A 23,807-nucleotide genomic window follows, 5' to 3' on the forward strand; every position below is an offset into this window, starting at 1 on the left:
CTGAAGTTAAGATGTGGCGCCGTGAGAGACAGTAAACACATCCAGTCATTCGCCAAATTCTAACTAAAAATGAAAATTCGTTTTTTGATTGACGACTTCCACGGTGTTGCCGTCCAGACTGCTTAAGGTCCCGAGTGACCGATTGGAGACCGAGTGTTTGTTACTGGTTTCTCTTCATTGGCAATCGGGGAATTAAGATTAATGGTATGTTTTAAGTTCTTTTCTTCAATTTTAGGTTCTTCTGTTTGTTTCTTTGTTTTTGTTGTTGTCTTTTTTTTTTTTCCCCTCATAAGGATATGATTGATCATCACTTGACCTTTTTCAATTTATTAGGAATTTCTTCGACCGGACACGTACAACTTCAGATGTCTGGAACAAAATATTGTCTGGCCTTTATTACTATACAACCTCTTTAAATACAGTGCAAATTCTTCACTTACAGACAGAACCGTGAATTTTAAATAAGGTAACAATAAAACATTTCTGCTTCTGTCTTTTCGAGTCCTAAAACATACGAAAATACTGTTTTGTGCCTGTTGTACAACCCGTCTTTCTCTCTATTGATAAACTAACAATACTATTTCCACGCAACTGTTAAAAGCATCACTCTTTTTAGCCATCCATGCTAACTCAGTAACTATTTTCATTCAATCTTGTGGACGAGACCTCGTTATCAAAATTTTCATTCACACGTCTGTACAAAGCTAAGCTTTTGCAAACTTTATATATTATATCCTCACTGACCTGAACTTATTTTTACGAAAAGGTCTTTTTCGCGCTCGGAATATTGCACACGATGATTGACCGAGTAGATGGTTTGCGAACCCGAGCGAAAGTCATCAATGTTCGGGATCGGTAGTTCTATCTTTCCGGACAGGCAAACAAATCCGAGCATTTTCCATAGAATTGTGCAAGCGTGCAAGACTCGTTTGATCGATTGTCCTGCACAAACCTTGCTGCAATGGAATTGTAGTCACAATCACTCTGTATCAACAGTTTAAAACGAAACAAACTACTTTGAATTAAAGTATGATCAAAAACCTGTGTTGTAAATTCAAACCAAAGTATTTCCTTTTTACTCGCGACACACCTGCGAGAAAACTGTATTCAAATGCTAAAACCACCTCATTCAGTTTTTCTACAGCCAGACTCACACGTGCTTTAAACATAGAGACGCTTAAAGTTGCTTTCACACGCGAATCCTTTTAAAGAAGGAAACAAATCTAACGTTTGGAAAATAAGCGCAAACAAGATGCGTGTTAAACGACGCAGAGTCGAAAGAGACAGTGAAATGTCATCTAAAGAAATTATCACCCGTCACTAATTGGATTTTGGAATTGTTAACTTTCTCAAATACTCCCACTTTCCACTAAAAGACTGAGAAATTCGTGGCTATTTCCTAGACCGATCGCTAGTATTTTCCTTTTTCCATTCTGTACGTTGTTGAACCAAGAAACAAAGACCCACATCGTATTATTAGACTCGTTCCCAGTCTATCCCATTTGTTGCTCAAACGCGATAAAAATCCGAGGACCATAATGTCGTGGCCAAGATGGCGGGGTATGCTGGGAAGGAAACGAGGAGGTCCGATACAACGCGTTTTCATCAAATTCTTTTTGGAAATGACAAGGAAAGAGTCTTTAAATACAAAGTTTTCATTGGCAAGTTCTTTTGTCACCATAACTATATGTAAAAGATAAACTTTGCCAGCGTAAATTACCTTACAAGGACTTTTCTTTATAATGCTGCAAATATATTAAGTGAAATTCTTCTCAGCAAGCATTCCTTATGAGATAAACTTGACAAATACATGTGGCTACCGCAAGGTGTTTTACTTTGTAAGTGCGGTTCCTATAGGAGGAGAAACGTGTTCAAGTTTAACCATCCCCTTTCGTTTAGAATCATTTTTTCTTGATTGGCCTTCTCTCTCCTTACTACATAATCAAGTTTTGTTTTGTTTTGTTGTTGTAGTTTTTATAGTTTTCATGCATTAAATAGGGATTATCTGCAGCACCGAAACGACTTCAATACCCCAGAATTCTAGGACTGAAAACTACTGGACGGAGTGCCGCACCGCTTTCATTATCTAAAAATTTGCCACACTACAGTTTACACATTTACACCACAAACTAGCCAGTAGTTCTAATTTAAACTTAAGTTGTTGGGGTATCGTTTCCATTGTTTACACATGTTGGCTAACAGTTGGCCTCCGTCTTAATTTCTGGTTTCGCATACTCGTAGTTCTGCTGGAAAAAAAAAATAAAAAGCCGGGAAAATAAGTAAAGAACCGTAAAATAGATACGCCGTAAGTAAAAATCCAAAGACCCTACAACTTAAAATTTGACCAAGCTGGGGTATCAAAATGTGTTTTCTCCTTACAAGATCAATACACTATCAGAGAACAAGCGACGGTGTCATCCTGATATGACAGTAAATTCTCTCAACTGTTTTTAAGAAAATGTAGAAGATAAAAGGGAGAGTTTAGATCAGATGTTTGGATGTTAAAGGTTAAAAGAAACGATTCAATAGAATCCCGGTTTTTCGAACATCCCTCAGAAAGGGAAAGAAATATGGAAAATCAAAGGGAAGGTTCGAACATCATTATTGGGAAACGCTTTTTTTTTTTTTCATTGATTTCTAAAGGGATTGTACACACAACGGAGCCAACTTGGCTCTAAACACGATCCAGCTTTCAAAGTGACTGTTTCAAACTTTCCTTACACTTCTAGAACTATTTTGGGTAAGATCAATTGGAGTAACAAAATGAAAACAACAAACAAACAAATAATCAAATGACTGGAAGCCTTACCGTTATTGGTAACGTCTTCTCGTAATTGGGATTTTCGATGGATCTCGCTTTTGGAGGCTTTTTATCTGGGAGACTAAACGAAAAGAGGAGTTAAAACATAAAGAAGACTGTGTAAGAATTATGTTGACGTTCTCATGAAGTAACAGATTCTGGTTCAAATGAACATGGCAACCAAATAAAACCCAGTTTCAAAATCCCACAAATCCACGCCTTCAATGTGGTCAAGCGCCGAGCCTCTGTTGTGTGAATGAGCTTCATTGCATTTTTTCAAATCATTTTTCGGTATGGAAAATGAAGGTTTCATACCTTCCTTCGTTTTCGAACCAAGTCTATGCACTATTATTTTTGTAATTATTATTAGTCGAACCAAAGACATTTAAGCGCTGCAATCGCAGTTGATTGGTTCAAACTGAGAATTGAAGTGTTTTCCGGAGAGCTTCTACCACGAGCTTCTTTAAATTAATACAAACTTAGCTAACGATCATAACAGGCAACTTATTTCCCTTTGTTTTGATTGGCGGTTGTGAAAACTTCCGTTTTGATACGATGACACTCAGTCGAAACGCACTTTTTAGCGAAAAAGGATTGCTTTCGACCATTAATATTTTTAAATATTGATATAAATATAAATATTGATTTAAATATTTTTAAATATTATATAAGTCTTAAAAGACTTTCCTATCATTAACTTATCGATCGAGCAGGTTGTTAGAATACCTGTAATGACTCTGTGCTACACCGTTCGGTGGCTTTATTCTAGAGACAAAAAAAAAAAACGGCAGATTAACATCTAATAAGAGAAACTTAACAATTGGAAAAGCAGTTAAAGGCGAAAATGAACAGTGATGAACGGAAAGTAGTGTTCGTATTACGTTCAGAGAGTAGAACTGAAAACTCGGTCAGTTTGGCTGTGAAACTCTCAGCTAATTGCAAACACTCTGTCTACTTGCAGTTCATCTTGTTTTCTCTTCAAAATCGTGATTTAGGGCTCCAGAGCGTTTTTTGTGGGGAGAGGGGGGGGGGGGGAGGGAGTGGATACTGCATTTATCTTTCTGGCCTTCAACGAGTTCGAGACGTTCCGAGTGACTGTTCAAGTAAAACTTTCCATCCCGATTGGTTATCTTTCGCAGATTTAGTTTAAACTGTTGAGTTTAACTGAATTTTATCAGATGTTCTTAAGTAAAATTTCGATAGGATAAGCGAGATAACTTACAATTCGTATCCCTGGTCAGCAATCTTCTTGGTTGGAGAAGAGAAACTGCAGAGAAATCGGTCGCATTAAAAGAATGCAAAATACAAATACAAATAAACTTGTCAAAAGGGCACACACAGTAAACTTGTCAAAAGCAAACAAAGTTTGACACATACCCCATTGGAAGAGGATTTTCTGTGATGATAAGCACGGGACAACTGCAATAAAACAAATGTCATCATTTAAACTGGGCAATTCGAAACACATCCCCTAGAAAGAATGTTTCCTAATCATTACAATACCCAACTGATGTAACTAACAATTGATGACTAAAGTGAGGCTACAAGCACATGTTTACACAAAAAAATAGCGATGAAAAAAAAATTATGGATCTCTTATATTAAAATTAATTTGCACCGTAGAAACATTTATTTCTATTCATTATTATAATTAATGAGAAATCTACCTGTCATACGGGGCTACTTCTTTTTTCGCAGCAATGTAAGTTTCGGGGCTGTCGGGGCTGTCGGCGCTAAAAAGAAGAGTGGACAAAAGATACGTGAGGAAGTCCATCCACAGTTATAAATCACACTTGGAACATTCGTACAAATAATGAAACATGTTCAGTCCAGTTTCCTCCTCCATGTGTGTTGGGTGACTGGTGAAAAGTGTCAAAGGTGACAGCACAGGGAGCCCAGACAAGCGACGAGTCTGGTTGTTTATTCGAAATAAAAAGGAATATATGGGAGAATACTGAAGAGTCTTATTATCGTTAACTTACGATAATAAGACTCTTCAATATTCTCCCATACATTCCTTTATATTTCAAATACACAACCAGACTCGTCGCTTGTCTGGGCTCCCTGTGGTCGGAAGGAATAAAGCGAGCTAAAGTAGAAATATACTAGAGAAACCAAACTGTATCCATCTCTGCTATTTAAAAATATATGTGAAACATTTACCATTTACCGCGCTAGGAGAATCGAAAAAGAAACTTAACCGTTCGAAAACTGTTTCAAGATGCGTTTAAAATTTGACTGTTCACTGCTAGTAACCTGACCGTACACACAACATCAACGCGTGCTTCCCAAACAGCTTTAGCTCAGGTTATTGCAAAAACAACAATGAACAACAACAACAAACAAACAAACAAACAAAACAGAAACTACAAAAAAAGCAAAACAACAAAAACATTCAAACACTATTTGAGTCAAAGATGCCTCGTTCGTGTCAGTTACGGTAAGCGGCCAGGCTACTAAGCAAGATGAGAGATAGCGCGTCCACTAGACAGAGCTGAATAATGAAATGCTACGTCCGCGTGTATGCGGTCAACAACGCGGGCTCAAGTGTCCTAAAATTTAGCGAAATTAGCGGAAAAAAACAAGGGCTGAGCTTTAAAACCGAGGAACTCTCTTTTCGTCGAAGGCACTTTCCTATTTTCAAAGGTTTAAAGGAGAAAATTAATTTTTGAACATTTTGAAGGGGTGTACCAAATTTTTAGAGGTTGTTCTGTAAAAGAAAAGCGGCAAGGAAAACGACGCCTCGAGGCAACAGAATAGGAAATCAACCATGCGAACGACTCAAAATCTGTGTTTCCGCGGCAAAACCTGGCGCATGCGTATACGTTATTCAGCTCTGTCCGTCCACTACTCTGTAGACTATCCAAATTCGACTATTGGTACAATTCGATACATAAAACTTGTATGGTGGGGGTGAAAATGTTATGGTTTCCAGAGCAAACTTCTCACAACAGCGAAATCGTGGGTGATGGATTCCGACGGTTCACAATCGAAGGTACCAACCCACCCAATGGACGGTAGCCTTTGACTTCTTGCGATGAGGGAACTTTTAAAGCACTGCATAGATGTGTTCGGTAAGGTCAGTACTGAATAACCTTTGTCAAGATTTTAGCACTGCCCCATAATTTATTATGCATACAATTCTTTGATAAAAAAAAAAAAAAAAAAGAAACAAAACAAAACAAAACACAACAATGCCCTTGGGCTTGCGGCTTTGTTTTTACAGTAGCATGGGGCAGTGTGTGGAAATCAATGCGTGTTATGTTTTTATTGGAATGAGGTAATAGTTGTACCCACCTTTGATAAAGCATATTCTCAGTTTCATATTCGTTGGCTTTGGAACCGTGAGTAGACCTAAAAGTACGAATAAATCAGTTAAAAGTTGAAATAACAAAACTACCGTGAAGGGAAACTAAAAGATGGTACACAGATGAATACATCTCTCCCAACTCTTTGGCCTCTAGTATCCAGGTGTTACAAGTGGGCGAAATTTGTTCTTTTTCTTGTTTGAAGAGGTTCTTTAAAGAGTTTTTTTTTTCAGTTTTCCAAGCTCTATAAATACTCCTTAATCACACTCAACTGGAAACAGGTGAAAAGTATGGCATCATTTTTGTGGATTTGCTACTGCATTTATTTATTTTAGCATCTATTCTTTATCAAGGTCTGCATTTACTGAATAGGTATTCATTGATATTTTTCCTGGTATTTTTCTTAAGAGATTAAACTCAGGGACTAATAATCACACACACACACACACACATACACACACAGAACCAACAGTATAATTATTGGATGAGGTTTATGTGATATCTGCAATAATCAAGGTTGAGGTAAGTGTTATCAGCTGAAGCCGAAGGCTGAGGCTGATAACACTAACTGAGACCTTGATTAGACCGGATATCACAAAAACTGAATCCAATAATTGTTTTATTATACATTGTTTTGAAGAAAATAACGCCGAATGCATTATGGCGGTGAACACAGTTTATTTTCGAATACTTAAAAATGTACAACTGTGTGGTAAACAAATTTTCACTTGGGCTAATTCCTTTTTGTCGTGTGGCTCCTGGATATTTTTCTCTTTAAGGTATTCGTAGAACAGTTCCTTCACCACTTTTGTTGATCTTTTAGTATTTTCCGAATCTTTATCTTCAAGTAATTTCTCAATTTCTTGCTGGGTCAATGATGCGAATCGAGAAGCCATCCTTACTTCACTGTCCGTGAACTTGACATTACTCCACCAGAAATCATGCATTGCACGCACAACCTACAGATTATTCACTAATCTGTAGGTACAGATTAGTGAATAATTTGTAGGTTGTGCTGTTTGCCAGAATTAACTAGGGGCGTCTAACCAATGAGAAGACAGATGGTGACTACAATGTATAATAAAAAAGATTAATTGAAATCACTGATTGTCAAACCTCTTTTTGGTACCATTTGCTGGAGTGGCATATTTTCCCTCTAATGATGAGAGAGTCATCGTTGGAAGAGGGTTTCCTCTGTCCTTCTGTGCGCTGATGTAAAAGGAAACAAATTAATTAAAATGTGTACAATAACTGCAAATTGCCTATTGATCACTGCAGAGATTAAAAGGAAGAAGTGGACATCACAAAGTGATTCCTTGATAAGTATGCCATTCCAATAAAACTTGTTAGACAAAGTGTTAATGGAAGTGTTCTTAATTAACAAAGCTCTCTGTGCCTTGGCACATCTCAGAAACAGCTTTAAAAATCTACAACTCTCCAGTTGAATTTTTAAGTCTTTTTCTTTTCTTTAAGGAATTTGAGTCTTTTTGGCTTGAGTAAAAGAAAATTGTCGAAAGGAAAACAAAATGCTTTTTGAGATGGCAAAATCATTGTGCCAGTTATCTAAGACAAGCTTATATGCTGTGTAAAACAAATTCCAGGCAACTGAATGTGCAATCATCTTATCACATACCGTTTCCTCCTACAGACAAACAAAGTAATGAGTACTGCCACAAGGACTATTACAATAACCACAATTCCAACCACTGCTTCCACTGGCAATCTTCTTGCTGTCTGAGCTTGCTTTACACTTACTTCTGGATCTTCCTTAATGGTTGGTTCAGTGATTAAAGTTGAGAAATATGGAACTTTGGTGGGTTGGGCAGTGGATGCTGCTGAAGAGCTCATTTGTGTTGGTTTGGTGGATAGTGCTGTAGAGCTCATTTGTGTTGGTGTGGTGGATAGTGCTGTAGAGCTCATTTGTGTTGCTTTGGTGGATAGTGCTGTAGAGCTCACTTGCATTGGCTTGGTGGGTATTGTTGAAGGTCCTGGGGCTGAAAATTAATAAAAATAACAACAGGCATTTTAGTGCAGAGCAAATGTATCCTATCATTCCAGACAACTTGAACCGCACAGATAACAAACACCATATTGAGTACCACGGAATTTATGCATTTAGGCTGTAATGACTGGGTGAAATATATCATTTTTGTCTATTGTATTTAAAATTCAGAAGAGTGAGCTGGTATATACGAGGGTCCAGAAATTTTTTCTTCATAGTATATTCATACTAGACAGTCTTTTAGTTGTTCATGTTGAAATAATCTCTGTGCCCCAGGCACATAACAGTTCCATTTAAATTCAAAGTAAAAGTGAGCTGCAGCCAAACAATTAAATGTTTAGTTTTGTTTTTTTCCTTTACTGATTTACCTGTAGCTGACAAATTACCTCCTACATCAGTTTACTTACTTCTGATGTTTCTACTTGTACACTGAAAGAATATTTGCAGTTGACGGGTTTCAGAGCCTTTGGAACAATTGTAATCAAACAGAGCTCCTTTAACAGGGATGTGACATTCTTTGAAATCCTGGCAGATTGATACAACTTTACTCTTAACATCTACAGGTGGGCAAGATGGAGATGACACCTGCTGTCCACAACTGTATGGAAAAGAACTATATGTTGCATGTAATATGTTTATCGTGTATTTGTATCCTGAACAGTTCAGTGCTAAGAAATCTCCATCACAGGCTTTTTCAGCATGTATGTTGTCTGAACCTGTTACAAAAGAAAGCAAAATATGAATATCAAATAAATTGTAATGTTTGGGCCTTTTTCTCTTATCCAACTTTATTTCTACTTCAGTCAACATTTCTTACAGTATTATGAACATAATTACACGTTTTTTTCTACTGTCTTAGGAATTATCCCAAAGGTTTCTGTCTCTGCTATTACATTGTTTGAGAAATAAACTGGTTACCAGGTTTTCAGGGTCAATAATTTTTCTCTTTTTTGCCTTGCTTTTTACATTTTCTAAGTGACTATACTAAAGTAGTAAATAAGATTAGGGCCAGGATTAAGTAGTGTGACACAAATGTCTTCTAGAAATTATACCAAAACAACTCATGAGCACCAATACAAACATATAACAAGTTTATCTTTTGCACCTATTAATACCTGGTGTTATGGCAAGGTAGTTTATCTGAAATCCTTTCTGAGTTGCAGTGGTGTTGCCAGAGTGAAAGTTTACTCTGACTGTACTTGCAGAAGTAGTTATTAACATGGATGTGTTCCCATTGCAATATTTTCCCCCAGTGTGAGGAGATAAATCAGTGAGACCATCCTGAACTTTGACAAAATCTTCTTTACAAAATGGTGGACTTGAACTTCGTCTTATATCAAACTGTGTGAACATGAGAACCAAGTTTTTTCCTCTTGGAGCTGAAATGATCCATACACAGTCTTTGTTGGAGGGGTAACCAACTGGATAGCCTGGACTTGCAATGATGCCGGAAGGAATTGTTGAAAAACTTGAACAATTATCTGAAAAAGCCATTTCATTAAGAATACTTTTAAAATTATGTGAAAATTCCTGATTATTTTGTTACTGATTGTGTTTATGCCCTTATAACACTTGATAAAATAACCCTTTCACCTCGAGAAGTGACTAGTACCCAATTACTCCTTATAATATCAAACATTGAGGTCACGAAACTAAAAGAAGTGATCACCAACAAAGCTCTTGATTGCTAAACAAATTCTCCTTGTCAGCACCTTACAAAATGTACACTTTAGAGAACAGTATGGAGAAGATGCATACTGATGTAAGGATGTAAAAGGTTAATTAGCAAAAAATGATGACAACAACATGTCTGGGATTCATATAGACTATGAAGATGCAATATTTGTAATGTTTGAAGTTCTCAAACCAAATACACTTACTCAAAAAGATACAATATTTAGTCAAAATTGTCTTGATGATAATTGAAACAAAGGATGAAATGCTGAAATAGTTACATTTTAAAGGCTTCCATCTCATCATTTACATTCTCATGATAGTACTAGCCTATCAAGAGAACTGCAACAGCCTTTGTAACTGGCAACAGCCCTTATAACTGTGCTTCAGTATTGTTAATGTTATCATCATACATGAACTTGTCAATATTGTCTATTTTTCCCAAGTTCAAGGACACAGTATTTACCATAAAAAAAACTCCTATTTGTTAAAAAATGAAACTACTTAAATTTGAGTTTTCTTATTTGTCTTTTTCAAAGTTAGTGTGTTGTCTCATTAACCCAAATTTTATTGCAATAATAACAAATGGGACTTTCATTTCAAGATACTGTTATCGAGTAAACTTACCAGCTACATCACTGCAGCCATACACTTCAACTCGAAGACACATGTCAAATCTATGATCCTTTGGGTATATCCTGAGGTACCTTGTTACAAATGTATCTCTAAAGTTGTTCCGTTTCACACTCTTGGCATCTGAATTTCCAGTGAATAACTGAAAAAAATAAAGGGAAAGAAAATCACATTTCCCACCATTGTACACCAACATGATTGTGAATGTGAAAAACCATACCTGAAGACATGTGGAGGATTACATACCCTATCAGAATCACCATCACTGTCTTTGTAAGTCAACCAATCCATTCCATTATAACTGTACTTTATTGTATATGTTTTAACATAGTAGCTCAATAAATTCCAATTTTTTACTCCTTGTGTAGCAATGGCTGAAACATGTCTGACCCTCAACAAGTCTATCTGAAAGTATTCGGATGTTTCATCATTGTTTTTGCTGCACCAAGCTCCATTATTGTTCAATCTACCATACTCAGGAAGCCAACCAGAAGAAAATGTGTTGCTGCTTAGCTGGGAATCTTGAATTTTGTTGCTTTCCATACCAAGAGCATCTGTGCAATCTAAAAGGATTGATGATTAAGAGAATATTTCTCAGTTTTAAAGAGATGCAAGGATTGTGATGTGGGAGATGGGGGTTAACTAAATTCCTGTCTGTCTACAGATGGGTTACTTCTTGGCCATCTTTCTTTCTTTGCTTTTCTTTGTTGTGAAATCATTTGGGCAATATATATTTTTTGTCTCTGTAACAAAGACACTACCAGTGGCATTAGCAAGGTAGCTAAAGGAATCTTTCCTTTTAACTGGCTCATACACTTATCCTAGAATTTAGGTGTCTTTTTTGTGTGTGAGGTAAAATGTGTGTGGAATTGTTTCTGTGAGAAGTTAACTAGTCCATACAAGTTTATGGTGGCCTTTAAATTGTTGGTTGAATTTCATCTCAGTACTAAGGATAATTTTGAAAAACTGAGTTTAAGAATCATTACCACTTCCTTTTTGGTAAAAAGCTTGTTTACCATATGACAGCCCATCAGAAATTCAGACAGGTGTTGTGAAGTTTCTGGGAGTGCTACATCCCTTTCGGAGATGCTTATTTACCATCAGAAAATTAGCCAGATGTTAAGAATTTTCTACCAATCTAGTGCAATTCGGTTATAATGGTCGAATTGTTTCGAAAAGCCCAGGCAAACTAACAGTCTTTGTGTTTTTAGAGCAAGCTTAAAATATTGATAAACACTGTTGACTTTCTTTGGCAAAATAAAACAATAACAAAATTATGATATACAAGAAACTTCCTATTTAGCGAAGGAATATTGCAGTGGCCTAAATATATTATCAATGCTAAAGCAAACAAATGGAAAACGAATGGATCTGTAAGGTATTTTTCTCTCACCAGGAAATAGAAAGAGAAATTTCCTTAAAAGGAGGGGGCGTGTGAAGGGCCGGTCAGTTGGCAAAATACCAAAATTGCAATTATTTTCTGTCTCGCGAATGTTTTCTGCGACTCAAAGAAGCTTTCTTTCCATAGATTTTCCCTCATTTCGGAACCAATGTGTAAAACATACCCCAAAAGGCTGCGAAAGAGCCCAAATTCTTCCCGAATTTATCTATAACCTGAATCTCATCGAGCAATGTTTGTTTATTCGAACTTTATGCAAATGACGAAAATCGCTTCTTTGACGGCCGGCCAAGATTCGTCACACCAAAGTTCTCCCTGAACGAACAGGATTGTAAATGTTTTGTTTACACCGAAAAACTGTAGAATAAGCGCTTTCATAGCTTTGATAAACTTGAACTAACCCTCCTTTTAATCAACCTAAAACAATTATAGTGTACACGTTGTACGAATAGTTCCCGTATCTTTCTTTCATGAAGTAGGCTTAATCTTTTTGTTTACAACGCACAAAAGCAAAAAACGACTCCTTCATCAATTGAACTGAACCCCACTGGTTCATACTAAACTAAAACCAGGAAGAGTGTACATGGTACATTTTATTACAACAATTTCAATGACAAACGCAATGAACCTTCGTAAGGACTACTGTGCTCTGAAATGGTTCGTGATAAATATCACTTGCGACTATTGTAAGTTGTTCTTCGAAGAACCTTCTTGTGAGGACTGGGGAAATTTGAAATTTTCACAGAGGAAATAATAGAATTTGACGCTAGGTTACGTTATCTAATAAAAGTCCGTGATCAATGAAAGGAGAATCAAATTCTTTCCAAGAAATTAAACTGCCAAGATACGCAGAAACACATCCTCTTTAATATTTGCAAATTATATTACTTTACTTCGTCGCTCGATGAGTTGCGTTGTTTTTCTGTAAAGCTTAAAACCTAAATTATTTCATGAACACGTTGAAAGGATTCCTTTTACGTTTACCTCGTGCTTAAGACTAGCTGGTATGAGGTGTGAAAAAGCTATTTGAAAAACTTTACCTTGCCGTGATGCGTCGCTGAAAAGGAAGCATCGAGCCACGTAAACTGCGAAGAAGAGCGCGAGGTTAAAACTCGGACTCATCTTGACGTACAGAGAAGCCAAAATTGTTTCAAAACAGCCCGGGAAAACTCTGAAGAAGAATTAAATAAACAAAAGAATGTTATTCGAGCTCTTAGTCGAAAAATAATTCACAGCATGCCATCAACTTACGAGAGATTGCGTTGCGTTTTCAAGTGAAGCAGTCTTTGTTTGCAAGGAGGGGGGAGGGCATGGGAAGGGTAAGTCCATGGGCGGTTGTGGGGGAGGGTCATTTCCGCATACATTTTAATTTTGTTGGTTGCGTGAAAAAATGTTAAGTAGAGAAAAAAGCTGGTCTAAAATATAGCCAGAGTGCAATGAATCCTAATTATAATAATGTAGTATTATTATCTAAATTTTTCGAGGGACGAAAAGATTCAAAATTTTATTAGACAAAGCTCAAGATTAGCTCGTGTCCAGCTCCCGAACAAGTTAGGATCTGGGAACGAATATTAGGGTTACTGTGGTTGCATAAGAATTTTGCTTACGTCAATTAACCCCAAACACATAATCTTGTAGCTTGTGCCCAAAGTATAACTAAAATATCCGAACTGATCACGAAGCAAAGAATTCCTACATGCTAAATTCAAAATGTCGACGTAGTAAATCGGTTGGAAACTGAAAATGTCTACGTAGATATACCTTCTACAGATCACTGGGTTTGATCGACATGTTTCTGATTAACGTTTTTTTTATGTATAAATGAGTGGTTGTTCAATGTTTTCATTCTAGTTGCCGAAAAACAGGAAATACTTATTAGTTATCGAAATTTTGAATTTAAACATCCGATTCACTGCAAAACTTCGAAGATCAGCGAAGTGTTTACAGTGATATAGGAAATCAGAACCCATATCATAAAGCTCTTCATTAACTATGTTCAGTTCTTCCAGAATAAAACACAACTGGTTTTTATTAAAACTGCAGTTTTGAAGCTCACCTTGACTTCTTAATTTTTATCTTGCTATCTGGATAAAATTGGAAAAACACCCACAAAACCGACAAACTTATGTCATACCCCCAAGCTAACTGAATTAAGATTGTTATGATCTTTAATTATATAGGGTCGCTAATCCTGCGTGCGTTTGAACTGATAAAGTTCTTGATTGATTTGGAGAAAATGTTATATAGTTGTTTGCATGATGGCAAAGTAAGAAAATGGACTGAACACTCTTCACACTGAAGATGGGGGTTAGAAAAGGTTAATGAATATCTTGAGAACAGTAACCATTTAGTTTGTATTAGTTAGAAAAATGGGCTATGTGCAGCGTCGTCAAGATGTCTCCTTCGATTTCTCGTCTCGTGGAATTCTTCGAAATATAGAAGGGGACCCAGAATAGCCAGCGAATATTGCTGTGTTAAATCACCGGCATAAATGTCCAGATGGTTCTTGTGTAGAACTCGATGTTCGGTTTGCGTGCAACTCAGCTGGCGACGGGCTTTACATAAAATATTTTAAGTGGAAATATAATAACCGTTTGCGTTTGTAATTGGCCGTGTGATGATCAACAAACCACAATAGCAGAAAATTAGGCTCCAAATGGCAATAAGGTTGCGTCATTGTAGACCATTTTACAAGTTGGCGAAACCCAAAGAACCTTCTTCTGATCCAGGTCAAAATGACTTCCAATTTCTAAAATGTTTCCCTGAGTCATAAACGTCACAAACTGTTGTCTATTTGAGAAGTTTCAAGTAGAAGTTTAAAATGAAACCTTGGAGAGGATTTGTTGTATATTGGGCGAGTGCTCTTAAGGTGTTTTCTCATTAGGGGGCAAGTTTATGACGAGCTTAATTCGGCGCGTTCCCTTTGGCCTTGAGCCAAATAAACAAACAAGAAAACCAAACGATATTTCCTTACACTGAGCACAAAAGTGTATTAATGGAGGCACAGATGAGCAGTTCATCAATTTAAAGGCTCTCTTTCCTGTTGGAGAAACAATGAACTGAATGGGGCCGGTAACAAGGCTGTGTTAAACGCGACTGTTAAGAGTAAGCTTAGGGTAGTTACGCAATAAAGTGTTTATACGAAAAGGGGTACTCTTTAGACAGTCATGTCGTTTTACGGTCTTTAGGCACTTGGAAAAGTGCCAGACTGTCTACCGCCTTTTTCTGTACCAGGCTGTCCGTTACAACGTTTTTTGCTTATCCTGAGCGACTGAACTACACAAATATGGCCTCTTTCTCATGTATATGAAATCAAAAGCACACTACTCAGTGAATACGCGCGCGCGAGTTTCGATGCCTCGCTCGTTATCACTGAATTCCAGAAGTATTCTACAAGTTTGGACGAGTTCTTACAAAGAGTCGTGATTTGTCAGTGACAAGTAGAGTAATTATTTACAGAAAGCTGAGACAAATAATCGGCTTGCAAGACGCTGATAAATCACAATTTTGCAATAATTAATCAGCAATTGTTTTACCATCCGATTACCGCCAAGTTTGCTCTCCATGATTGTTTTCGAAATCCGCTCTCTGACAGCTTAGGGAAATGAATTGCCATTTTCCATGGATCAGAATGGACACAACTAAGCACAAAGAGTATTTCATTGGCGGCAAACTGATAATTAGACGGTATGACGTATGATCAGACCAGAGTTAATAGTTAACTCTGATCAGACGTAAACGGTTATTTGCATGACAGGGTTGCCTCTCGACCAATGATAAGTAAGAAGAATTGTATCGAATGATAAACGAAATTGTTACCCGAAGCGTGAAGAAAATTATTGAAAAGGAACGCGAGGAATATCGGGATTTGTCAGTAACAAGCATGTTTGCCTCGTTCATAACGCGGATTTGCGTCACGATATAATGGATGCTCTACGAAGTCCAACAGCTGTCTGTTATATCTTGATAATTTGGTTATATCAACCATATGTATCAACCAAGTTGAAGTGGTAAATTAGCCACCGTAAAGGGTTAAAAAGCTTTTTAACTCTTTACGGTGGCCAATTTACTATTTCAACTTAATTACCTTGTTACCCCGACCGACGCAGGACCACAGTTTCTTTAGAAACTTACCCTCTTTATTATATCTTGAGCTGATTTACGCATGTATTTTGGTTGATACCAATCATCTATTGGGGACGTAGCAATAGCCTAGATAACGTCACCATCAAGTTTTTTTGGCTACTTTATTGTATAAAAAAGTTAATTTCAAGTTAGCGTGTGTCTGTTCTGTAACAGACCACACTGAGATGAGGTCGAAATGTTGCAGGAACGAAAACGTGGCTCACGAGGTGCAGTGTAACCACAGGCAGCCCAAGCTCACTACTAGAAAAGCGGACGTGACTCTTAACGTGTTGCGCAACGTTTTATATTTATAAAGGTTTGTATGGGATGTTATCGGTTTGCCTTAAAAGAGAGAAAAAAATGTCTTGTTTTGAAATAAAATGGGCTTACCTTATTGCTTTGTTGTTTTCTTTGTTGATTCCGAGCGTCTCAGGCCATTTTGAAGCGTTTTCGGCGAGTTAGCGCTATGTTGGTGTTCAACTGCTAAAAGAAAGTTGAACACCAACATAGCGCTAACTCGCCGAAAACGCTTTAAAATGGCCTGAGACGCTCGGAATCAACAAAGAAAACAACAAAGCAATAAGGTAAGCCCATTTTATTTCAAAACAAGACATTTTTTTCTCTCTTTTAAGGCAAACCAATAACATCCCATACAAACCTTTATAAATATAAAACGTTGCGCAACACGTTAAGAGTCAAGTCCGCTTTTCTTGTAGTGAGCTTGGGCTGCCTGTGGTGTAACATGCCAATATATATAATGAACATATTTTTTGGCACCGTCATTTGCGATATTCGTTGCTTTTTCTCAAAGTAATTTTGGTTTTATCAACGAAGTTATTTAATAATGTAAATTGGCCACCTTACACACTTTGAAAGCTGACGTTGCGAGCGTTAGCCCTTCGTCAGAGCGAATGGAGGAAACGTGGATTGTGTGTGTGGGCGTGTGTGCGTGTGTACGTGCGTGCGTGCGTGCGTGTGTGTGTGTGTGTGGTTTGTTTATATGCAGAAAATGGAGCTACGCGAGAAAAACAAGAATAAATAAGTAGAATGAAAAGTGTTCGTTGATACCTCAGTTTGGGATTAAGTTAATCAAACATGACATATTCCCTTTTTGGGAATAGAAAAGCATCCCCTCCCTTTAAACTACCATAGTGTTTAGCAAATGCATCTAAGGTTCTTTGAACTCATATCAAATGATTGAGAAATGTCAGGAATGTTCGGTAATTTTTGGCAGCATGACTCAATCTCGATTTTGCTCTTTCCTCATGGATAAATATAAATGTTACTTAATAATTAGGAAATAACCTAGTCGGTAATACGCGCGCGCTTTCATTTATCATTAGGTGTGTTTGCATAGGAGTATCTTAAACATAAGATTTGTGAGATAAGGCTGTAACATTTGGGAAAAAGTTATAAAAGTTGGCAACAGCTTTATTTATTATTATTGCACAAGATCAACATTATTACAACGCTTCCTATTACAATGAAATTAACACAATTTTGAACAGAAAGTCTCAGAAACCTTCTTCGGTTTATCTGGGAGACCCCCCTTTACTATTTGAGAAGACAAGTCTGACGGTCTACGATTTACAGATCCTGTACATTGATTTGCATTTATATATATATATATATATATATATATCTTATTAACCAAGCGCGAGGGCCGTACTGGGAGAATATCGGCCCGAGGTCTTGACAGTACGGACCGAGCTGCGCTCGGTCCGTACAAAAAAGACCGAGAGCCGATATTCTTCCAGTACGGTCCCGAGCAAGAGATTTATTACACGACTGAAGTTCAAAGGGACACAAGTGCGGTATCATTCGGGACCATTCGGGACAGTGCCCAGTCCAATACTGAGAGAATATTGACCGGCAATAGAGCATTTTGATTGGTTGATTTTAGTTATTGGCCCTCTGACTTCCCGAGTCGTGTAATAAAGGACAATATTGTGGGCCCAAAAAATAAAATACAAAAGTTAAATATATATGGCATGGATCAAATAAATATATGAATAGAATATATGTGCAACATATATGTGGCATGGACCAAGTCAATATATGGTACTGAAAAAAATAAATAGATGACAAAGGACAAAAGTAAGAAAAATATATACGGCTATTGTGCCCACTGTCAATTTGGTCAGCGGAAGATTGATAAAAAATAACATGGCGGCCCGTGACAGGATTGATGATTTAGAGCGGCTCCTCCACTTTGAGAACGGCTAACTTCCTGAGTTCATGCTCCAGAAACTGCTGTTTGAGTTGAATTTTCAGGGTTTGAACTAGAGTTATCGGAAGACCTAGCTTGTAAGGTTTCTTTGAATTGAGGATGATCAATAATCTGTCGAACAAGTAAGTCAACCGTGGGAGTAGAGTTCGCCATAATTATTCCTTCTCGGCTCGATCCTCGATCAGATACCAAGTTTTCCCGCTTTCCAAAATAACGCCGCTGGCCAAAGCGATAACGGGCACAATAGCCGTATATATTTTTACTTTTGTCCTAGGGCCGATATATATTGACTTGGTCCATGCCATATATATGTTGCACATGTATTCTATTCATATATTTATTTGATCCATGCCATATATATTTAACTTTTGCATTTTATTTTTTGGGTTCACAATATTGTCCTGTACGGCACCCCATATAAATTTATTTGATCCATGCCATATATATTTAACTTTTGCTTTGTATTTTTTGGGCACACAATATTGTTGGCGCAAATATAAAGTGCAAAAGTTAAATATATATGTCATGGATCAAATAAATATAATATGAATGGAATATACATGGCATGGACCAAATACGATATAAATATGGGGCAAATGCGCAAAAAAATATAAATGGTTATTGTGCCCATTGTCAATTTGGTCAGCGGAAGATTGATAAAAAAATAACATGGCGGCCCGTGACAGGATTGATGATTTAGAGCAATTTTTCGAGAGCTCTATTCCATCCCTTTTTCGTCAAGCTCGTAGAAATCTTCACTCTGAAAACATCCATGTCTTGGAGTATTTTGAACGCCGATTAGATGATCATGCATACGTTGTTAGGTGTTTCTTATTTGAGTGCGAAGTGCAAAGCACTGGCGAAAGTTTACTTGAGCCACTTTATCTCTTGTACGAAGAAATCATCGGCTTAAGAAGTCAGTTTCTAAATATTTATTGCATGCTTCGAGGCTCCTCCACTTTGAGAACGGCTGACTTCCTGAGTACCTGCTCCAGCCGGAAACTGCTGTTTGAGTTTCAGGGTTTGAACTTGAACTATTGGAAGACCTAGCTTGCAAGGCTTCTTTGAATTGAGGATGATCAATAATCTGGCGAACAAGCAAGTCGACAGTGGGAGTAGAGTTCGCCATAATTATTCGATTCCTCGATCAAAGTTTTCCCGCTTTCCAAAATAACGCCGCTGGCCAAAGCGATAACGGGCACAATAGCCGCATATATTTTACTTACTTTTGTCCTGTCATATATTTATTTATTCAGTACCATATATATTGACTTGGCCCATGCCATATTTATGTTGCACATATATTCTATTCATATATTTATTTGATCCCTGCCATATGTACGTAACTTTTGCATTTTATTTTTTGGGCACACAATATTGTCCTATGTAGCACCCGATTAAAAATAAGGCCTGAAATAAAATTCTGGCCCGTACGGGATTTGAACCCATGACCTTTGCGATACCGATAGTGCTTGGGGTATTGCTTTGCTGTTTAATAACAATGCGTCAAAAACACGGTAAGTCTTTGTTATTGAGTGCATGAAAGCATTGTTTTATTTACTCGAAAGAAAAGATTTACTTAGAATTGTCACGAATTTCTGATTTAGTTTGATTATAGTTAGAGTTCGCTTCCTTCTTGCGAATGTGTATCTTCTTCATTTGAATTTGTTCTGATTGAGTCCTTCATTTGATTATTTTAAGCACAGTATGCATTTAAAATCAGCCTTTACTGGGAGACAGAGAGGACTTTCATGTCTAAGTCTGATGGAAAAAATAATAAAAAAGTAATCCTCACATTAGACCCGGCCCAAGAGCCATAATTATGGCTCTTATAACCCGGCCTTAACAGCTCGGCGCGTGACGTCACATAAGATGGTCGCGGCATCCACCTACTTATAATCCCTACGCGTCAATATTTTTTTGCAGCTGTTGCCTGGCATTTCAAATCGCTGTCTTCTTCTTGAGACTTCCTCTAAACAATAACTACGCCATGGGGGTAACCTGTACGACCCATTACTTTCCTCAGTCGCGTCAGGAATCTGCCCCGTTGTCCTCAAAGCTCTACAAACCATTTCCGAAGAAAAAGCGCAGTACTCGCGGCGGTGTAATTATGCAATTAACGGGGGAAGGACTGGCAAGTAGCATCCCTCCGCGATACATCAACGAGCTGATCTCTTCAGTTCGATATCGTTATCAATACCAGTGTTCCTTTGCTGCCCAGGATGACTCCGAACTTATTTACGGTAAGATACGATACACGATATTTATCACAGATTTCTCAGTTTCAGAATGTTTAGCGCACGGATGAACTACAAATCCAAAAGGAACGTTATCCATGAATGACCAATGACAAAATCATTGTATTTTGCATTTGGCCATATATTATTTGTGTCGAGAATTTCGAAGCTTGTTTAATTTTTAACTCGAAAAGATTGTGATATGACGATTTTAAAATAGTTCTTTCGCTGGTTGCTTTAACGAGATTTTGATATGTATGTCAAGATCGTTTTCAATGTATTTTTTTTTTTCATATAATTACTTGCTGTAGCCGCACTGTTTTACTTACACCTGTACATACATAAAAGAAAGCAATACCCCAATTTTTATGAGATATGTTTTTTCGCCCGTTGTTTGAATTAGGAGACCGAACACTTTTTTCACTGAGACTAAAAAAGGACTAAGTCTCCCTTTAAAACGTTGCCTGCGATAAGCCAAGTGTGCGTAGACGAATCGATGAGGAAAATGGCGGTATATAGAACGGAATATTCATTATATATTTAAAAGACTGTGTGGATGAAGACGAAAACAGTAAGTCTATCATAAATGCAAATGCTGTACTAAAATTTTCATTTTATAAATATGTGATGATCACGATGGAATAGTCGACTGATTTAAATAGCGGTTATTTTGCGAGAATAGATTGACGGCACAAGGCTTAATTGTAAGTGAACTATTCATTCTCTTGACAGTTTTGCATATGACTACAACAAGCTGCACGGCCATTAAAACTCGTTCATATATTGGTGTCCGCTGAAAATGGAATTCTTTAGGAAGATATGCGTCACAATATCAGGATGACTTAGCTCCTCGGCCAACTAGCTGATTAAATCAAAAATTAAAACAGGGCGACCCTATCTGAATACCCGAGAAAACAATAATGCAACTAATAACCAACTGTCTGTAGGACTCTCTCTTTTTTTTACCTGTTCGCCATGATAATCTAATCGACGAAAAGTAATGACAAACATAAGGCAACAGTTCTTTTTTTTTTTAATTGTTGCCCGGGGCAGAGGGTGGAGGATTTTTTTCGGGAAGGGTTACATGGTTTTCATGACGCACGGAGACGAGATCACTCGTCACTCGTCACTCGTCACTCGTCACTCGTCACTCGTCACTCGTCACTCGTCACTCGTCACTCGTCACCAACAGAGTTTAGAAAATTGACGACCAATTAACTGCCAACGAAGGGAGGGGGGTCATAATAATATTAAAGATCCTTGGGGGGATCAGATAAGATTTATCGTGACACAACCAAAATCCTCCAACCTTCCCCCCTCCCCGGTCCCTAAATTGAACCAAAAAAAGTCTGTATAATCGATATCGGTGGCACAGTTATTATACCGTAGTTCTTGGATGCACTATATTTTGACTGCTCATAACAGTTTTTTCTCAGACACGAAGTAGAGATTTCACTACGGTATACTGTAACTTTATCCCTCCTGCTGGCTTATAGATATTGAAATAATTAACAACTGTTAGATTCGGTTTTCGCATGATAGCGATAATTATCAAGGCCAAAGTTTGTGTTATCGGCCGAAGCCGAAGGCTTCGTGAACAGTTGAGCTTATTTTTCACTCTTACATGACTCTTTCCTAGGAGTTGTGGTGGAGCCAACATATCACTTGGCTAAGCATCCGACCTTTACTTCTCGCACGCGCACGTGGGACTTAGCATCCTCGCCCTCAACGGCCATTACCAAGTATCATTGCACATTAACTTCCGGTCCTTGGTCGATCTCCCCGGATGGACAACAGTTGTGCTGCTTAGCCATGAAACCGGGCATAGACGAAGAGGAAGATCTTTTCTTATCGAGGTACGACTCTACACCGCAGAAATGTACTCCTTGCAATATCCCAGGGAGTTTGTCGGAATATCGACGGATTTATCCCCAGGGATGTCCTTACTCGCACGATGGGAGCATGATTGCTTCAAGTCGCGTTGTTGCCGGAGCCCTCCAATTGACAATCACTGCAGCGCGTAACGGAAAGACAATTTGCAGTGGAAGAGTCAGCAGGGCTTGCTTTGGTTTTCGTGGTGTTGTCGTTAATTGTACATTCTCTCCAAACAATTGCCTTCTTGCTGTTACCTCTTCTTACGGACAGTTATATTTGTTGAACTCTACCAGGTTAACCCGTGTGAACAGTTTAGATTGTGCGACTATTCTGTCTCCATACAAAGTTTCAGAACTTGCTAATGGAAACACGGAAGACTTCGTCACGCATTCCGTTTGCGTGTTTGATCCACGATTCCCTTTCCAAGAGTTTATCACTTGCGTCCCGTACGCTGGGGTAGTGAAGATGTGGCATATATCATGTTGCGATAAGAAAGATTCAGAGATTCAAAACAGACATACGTTAACCTTCAAACAGCTATTAAACGTGGTTAGGTATTCTCCTAATGGAACGATTCTGGCTGTGGGGGGAAACGATGGGACCATCTCTTGTATAAGTGTTGATGATGGAACTGTGAGCTTTGTTCTTGATGTCACACAACAGCCACCAGAATTCCACAGTGATGCAGGTGTTTTTCACGTGGCGTTCACGCAGAGTGGAGAGCAACTTGCTGCCAGTTACAGTGATGGTTTCATACGAATTTGGCAACTGCCAACAGTTTTTGATCTGAAGTTGCTATGTCGACTAGTGGTAAACGCATGCGTCCCACCCAACAAAGTTCTCCAGCTTCCATTGCCCCTAGGACTTCGAAAATTCCTTCTGAACATAAATTTTTGATGGTTTTGGAGGAACGTCATTTGCGGCGTGCAAACCAATAGCCCCATGAACTGAAGCAAACTGTTAGCTGAGGCGCGAGAAAACACGAGCGTCTATCTCGCGGTTATCTCGCGGTTAGTTTTAATTTTTGGTTGGTCGAGGAAGATTGGTTGAAAGTAGCTTGGCTAAACATACGATTTAAATCCGAAGAGAAACCATACTTTCAAAACATGCAGATGCGAAATCACAAATAAATGAGTTGTTAGCAATCCCGGTCTTGCTCTGATGCTAGGTCCCAGATCACCATCAAGTTGTCGTCTTAAATCTACGATAGCAAGAAATTAATTCAGCGCAAAACCCTACCCGAAAGAACGTAACTCCTCTCTTAAGTCACCAAGTCTGTTCCAAGATGTAATTGTTTTTGGCTACTGTTTCAAAATATGCTCATTAAACGAAGTTATCCCCTTGGTGTAAAGGGAGACGTCAATACAAACATTTTAACACCCACTCCTATTGTTCAAGCTTAATTATTCATGGGCGACGTTTTGAAACTACCTTAAAATAAATTGCTATGTCCTTCTAACTGTCGCTAAACATGCACAAGTCACGTATAGAAATTGTAAAATAAAAATGAAAAAAAAAAAGGAG

The 23,807-nt window shown here is 37.9% G+C and overlaps 2 protein-coding genes and 1 long non-coding RNA gene across 7 annotated transcripts; 2 read left to right on the forward strand and 1 right to left on the reverse strand.

Annotated features, from left to right (window-relative positions):
* Positions 1-368: 368 nt before the first annotated feature.
* On the reverse strand, positions 369-13,183 carry LOC111328288 (uncharacterized). 4 transcript variants are annotated; one of them, XM_088737122.1, is made up of 16 exons: positions 13,068-13,183; positions 12,857-12,987; positions 10,664-10,980; positions 10,412-10,559; positions 9,226-9,591; positions 8,518-8,826; positions 8,065-8,102; positions 7,742-7,992; positions 7,225-7,317; positions 6,098-6,154; positions 4,468-4,533; positions 4,178-4,219; positions 4,023-4,067; positions 3,527-3,565; positions 2,810-2,882; positions 369-2,246 (listed from the first exon to the last, which is right to left on the reverse strand). In XM_088737122.1, exons 1-16 carry the CDS (start codon positions 13,178-13,180, stop codon positions 2,196-2,198), a joined length of 2,139 nt encoding a protein of 712 aa, XP_088593248.1. In that variant the 5' UTR covers positions 13,181-13,183; the 3' UTR covers positions 369-2,195. The 4 variants fall into 4 exon arrangements, with proteins under 4 accessions (XP_088593248.1, XP_022788427.2, XP_022788426.2 ...); XM_022932692.2 differs by having other exon boundaries at positions 4,468-4,524; positions 7,742-8,102; positions 13,068-13,159; XM_022932691.2 differs by having other exon boundaries at positions 369-2,243; positions 7,742-8,102; positions 13,068-13,159.
* On the forward strand, positions 4,884-9,048 carry LOC148721661 (uncharacterized). Its single transcript, XR_015992833.1, has 2 exons — positions 4,884-5,879; positions 8,674-9,048. It is a non-coding gene; the product is annotated as an uncharacterized LOC148721661 (long non-coding RNA).
* Positions 13,184-18,026: 4,843 nt separating the features above from the next.
* LOC111328298 (uncharacterized) lies at positions 18,027-23,428 on the forward strand. Of its 2 annotated transcripts, none has more exons than XM_088737126.1 (3): positions 18,027-19,688; positions 20,098-20,414; positions 22,048-23,428. In XM_088737126.1, exons 2-3 carry the CDS (start codon positions 20,162-20,164, stop codon positions 23,178-23,180), a joined length of 1,386 nt encoding a protein of 461 aa, XP_088593252.1. In that variant the 5' UTR covers positions 18,027-19,688; positions 20,098-20,161; the 3' UTR covers positions 23,181-23,428. The 2 variants fall into 2 exon arrangements, with proteins under 2 accessions (XP_088593252.1, XP_088593251.1); XM_088737125.1 differs by having other exon boundaries at positions 18,027-18,293.
* Positions 23,429-23,807: the final 379 nt, after the last annotated feature.

Source organism: Stylophora pistillata, chromosome 10 (genome assembly GCF_964205215.1).
Source record: "Stylophora pistillata chromosome 10, jaStyPist1.2, whole genome shotgun sequence".
Taxonomy (NCBI): domain Eukaryota; kingdom Metazoa; phylum Cnidaria; class Anthozoa; order Scleractinia; family Pocilloporidae; genus Stylophora; species Stylophora pistillata.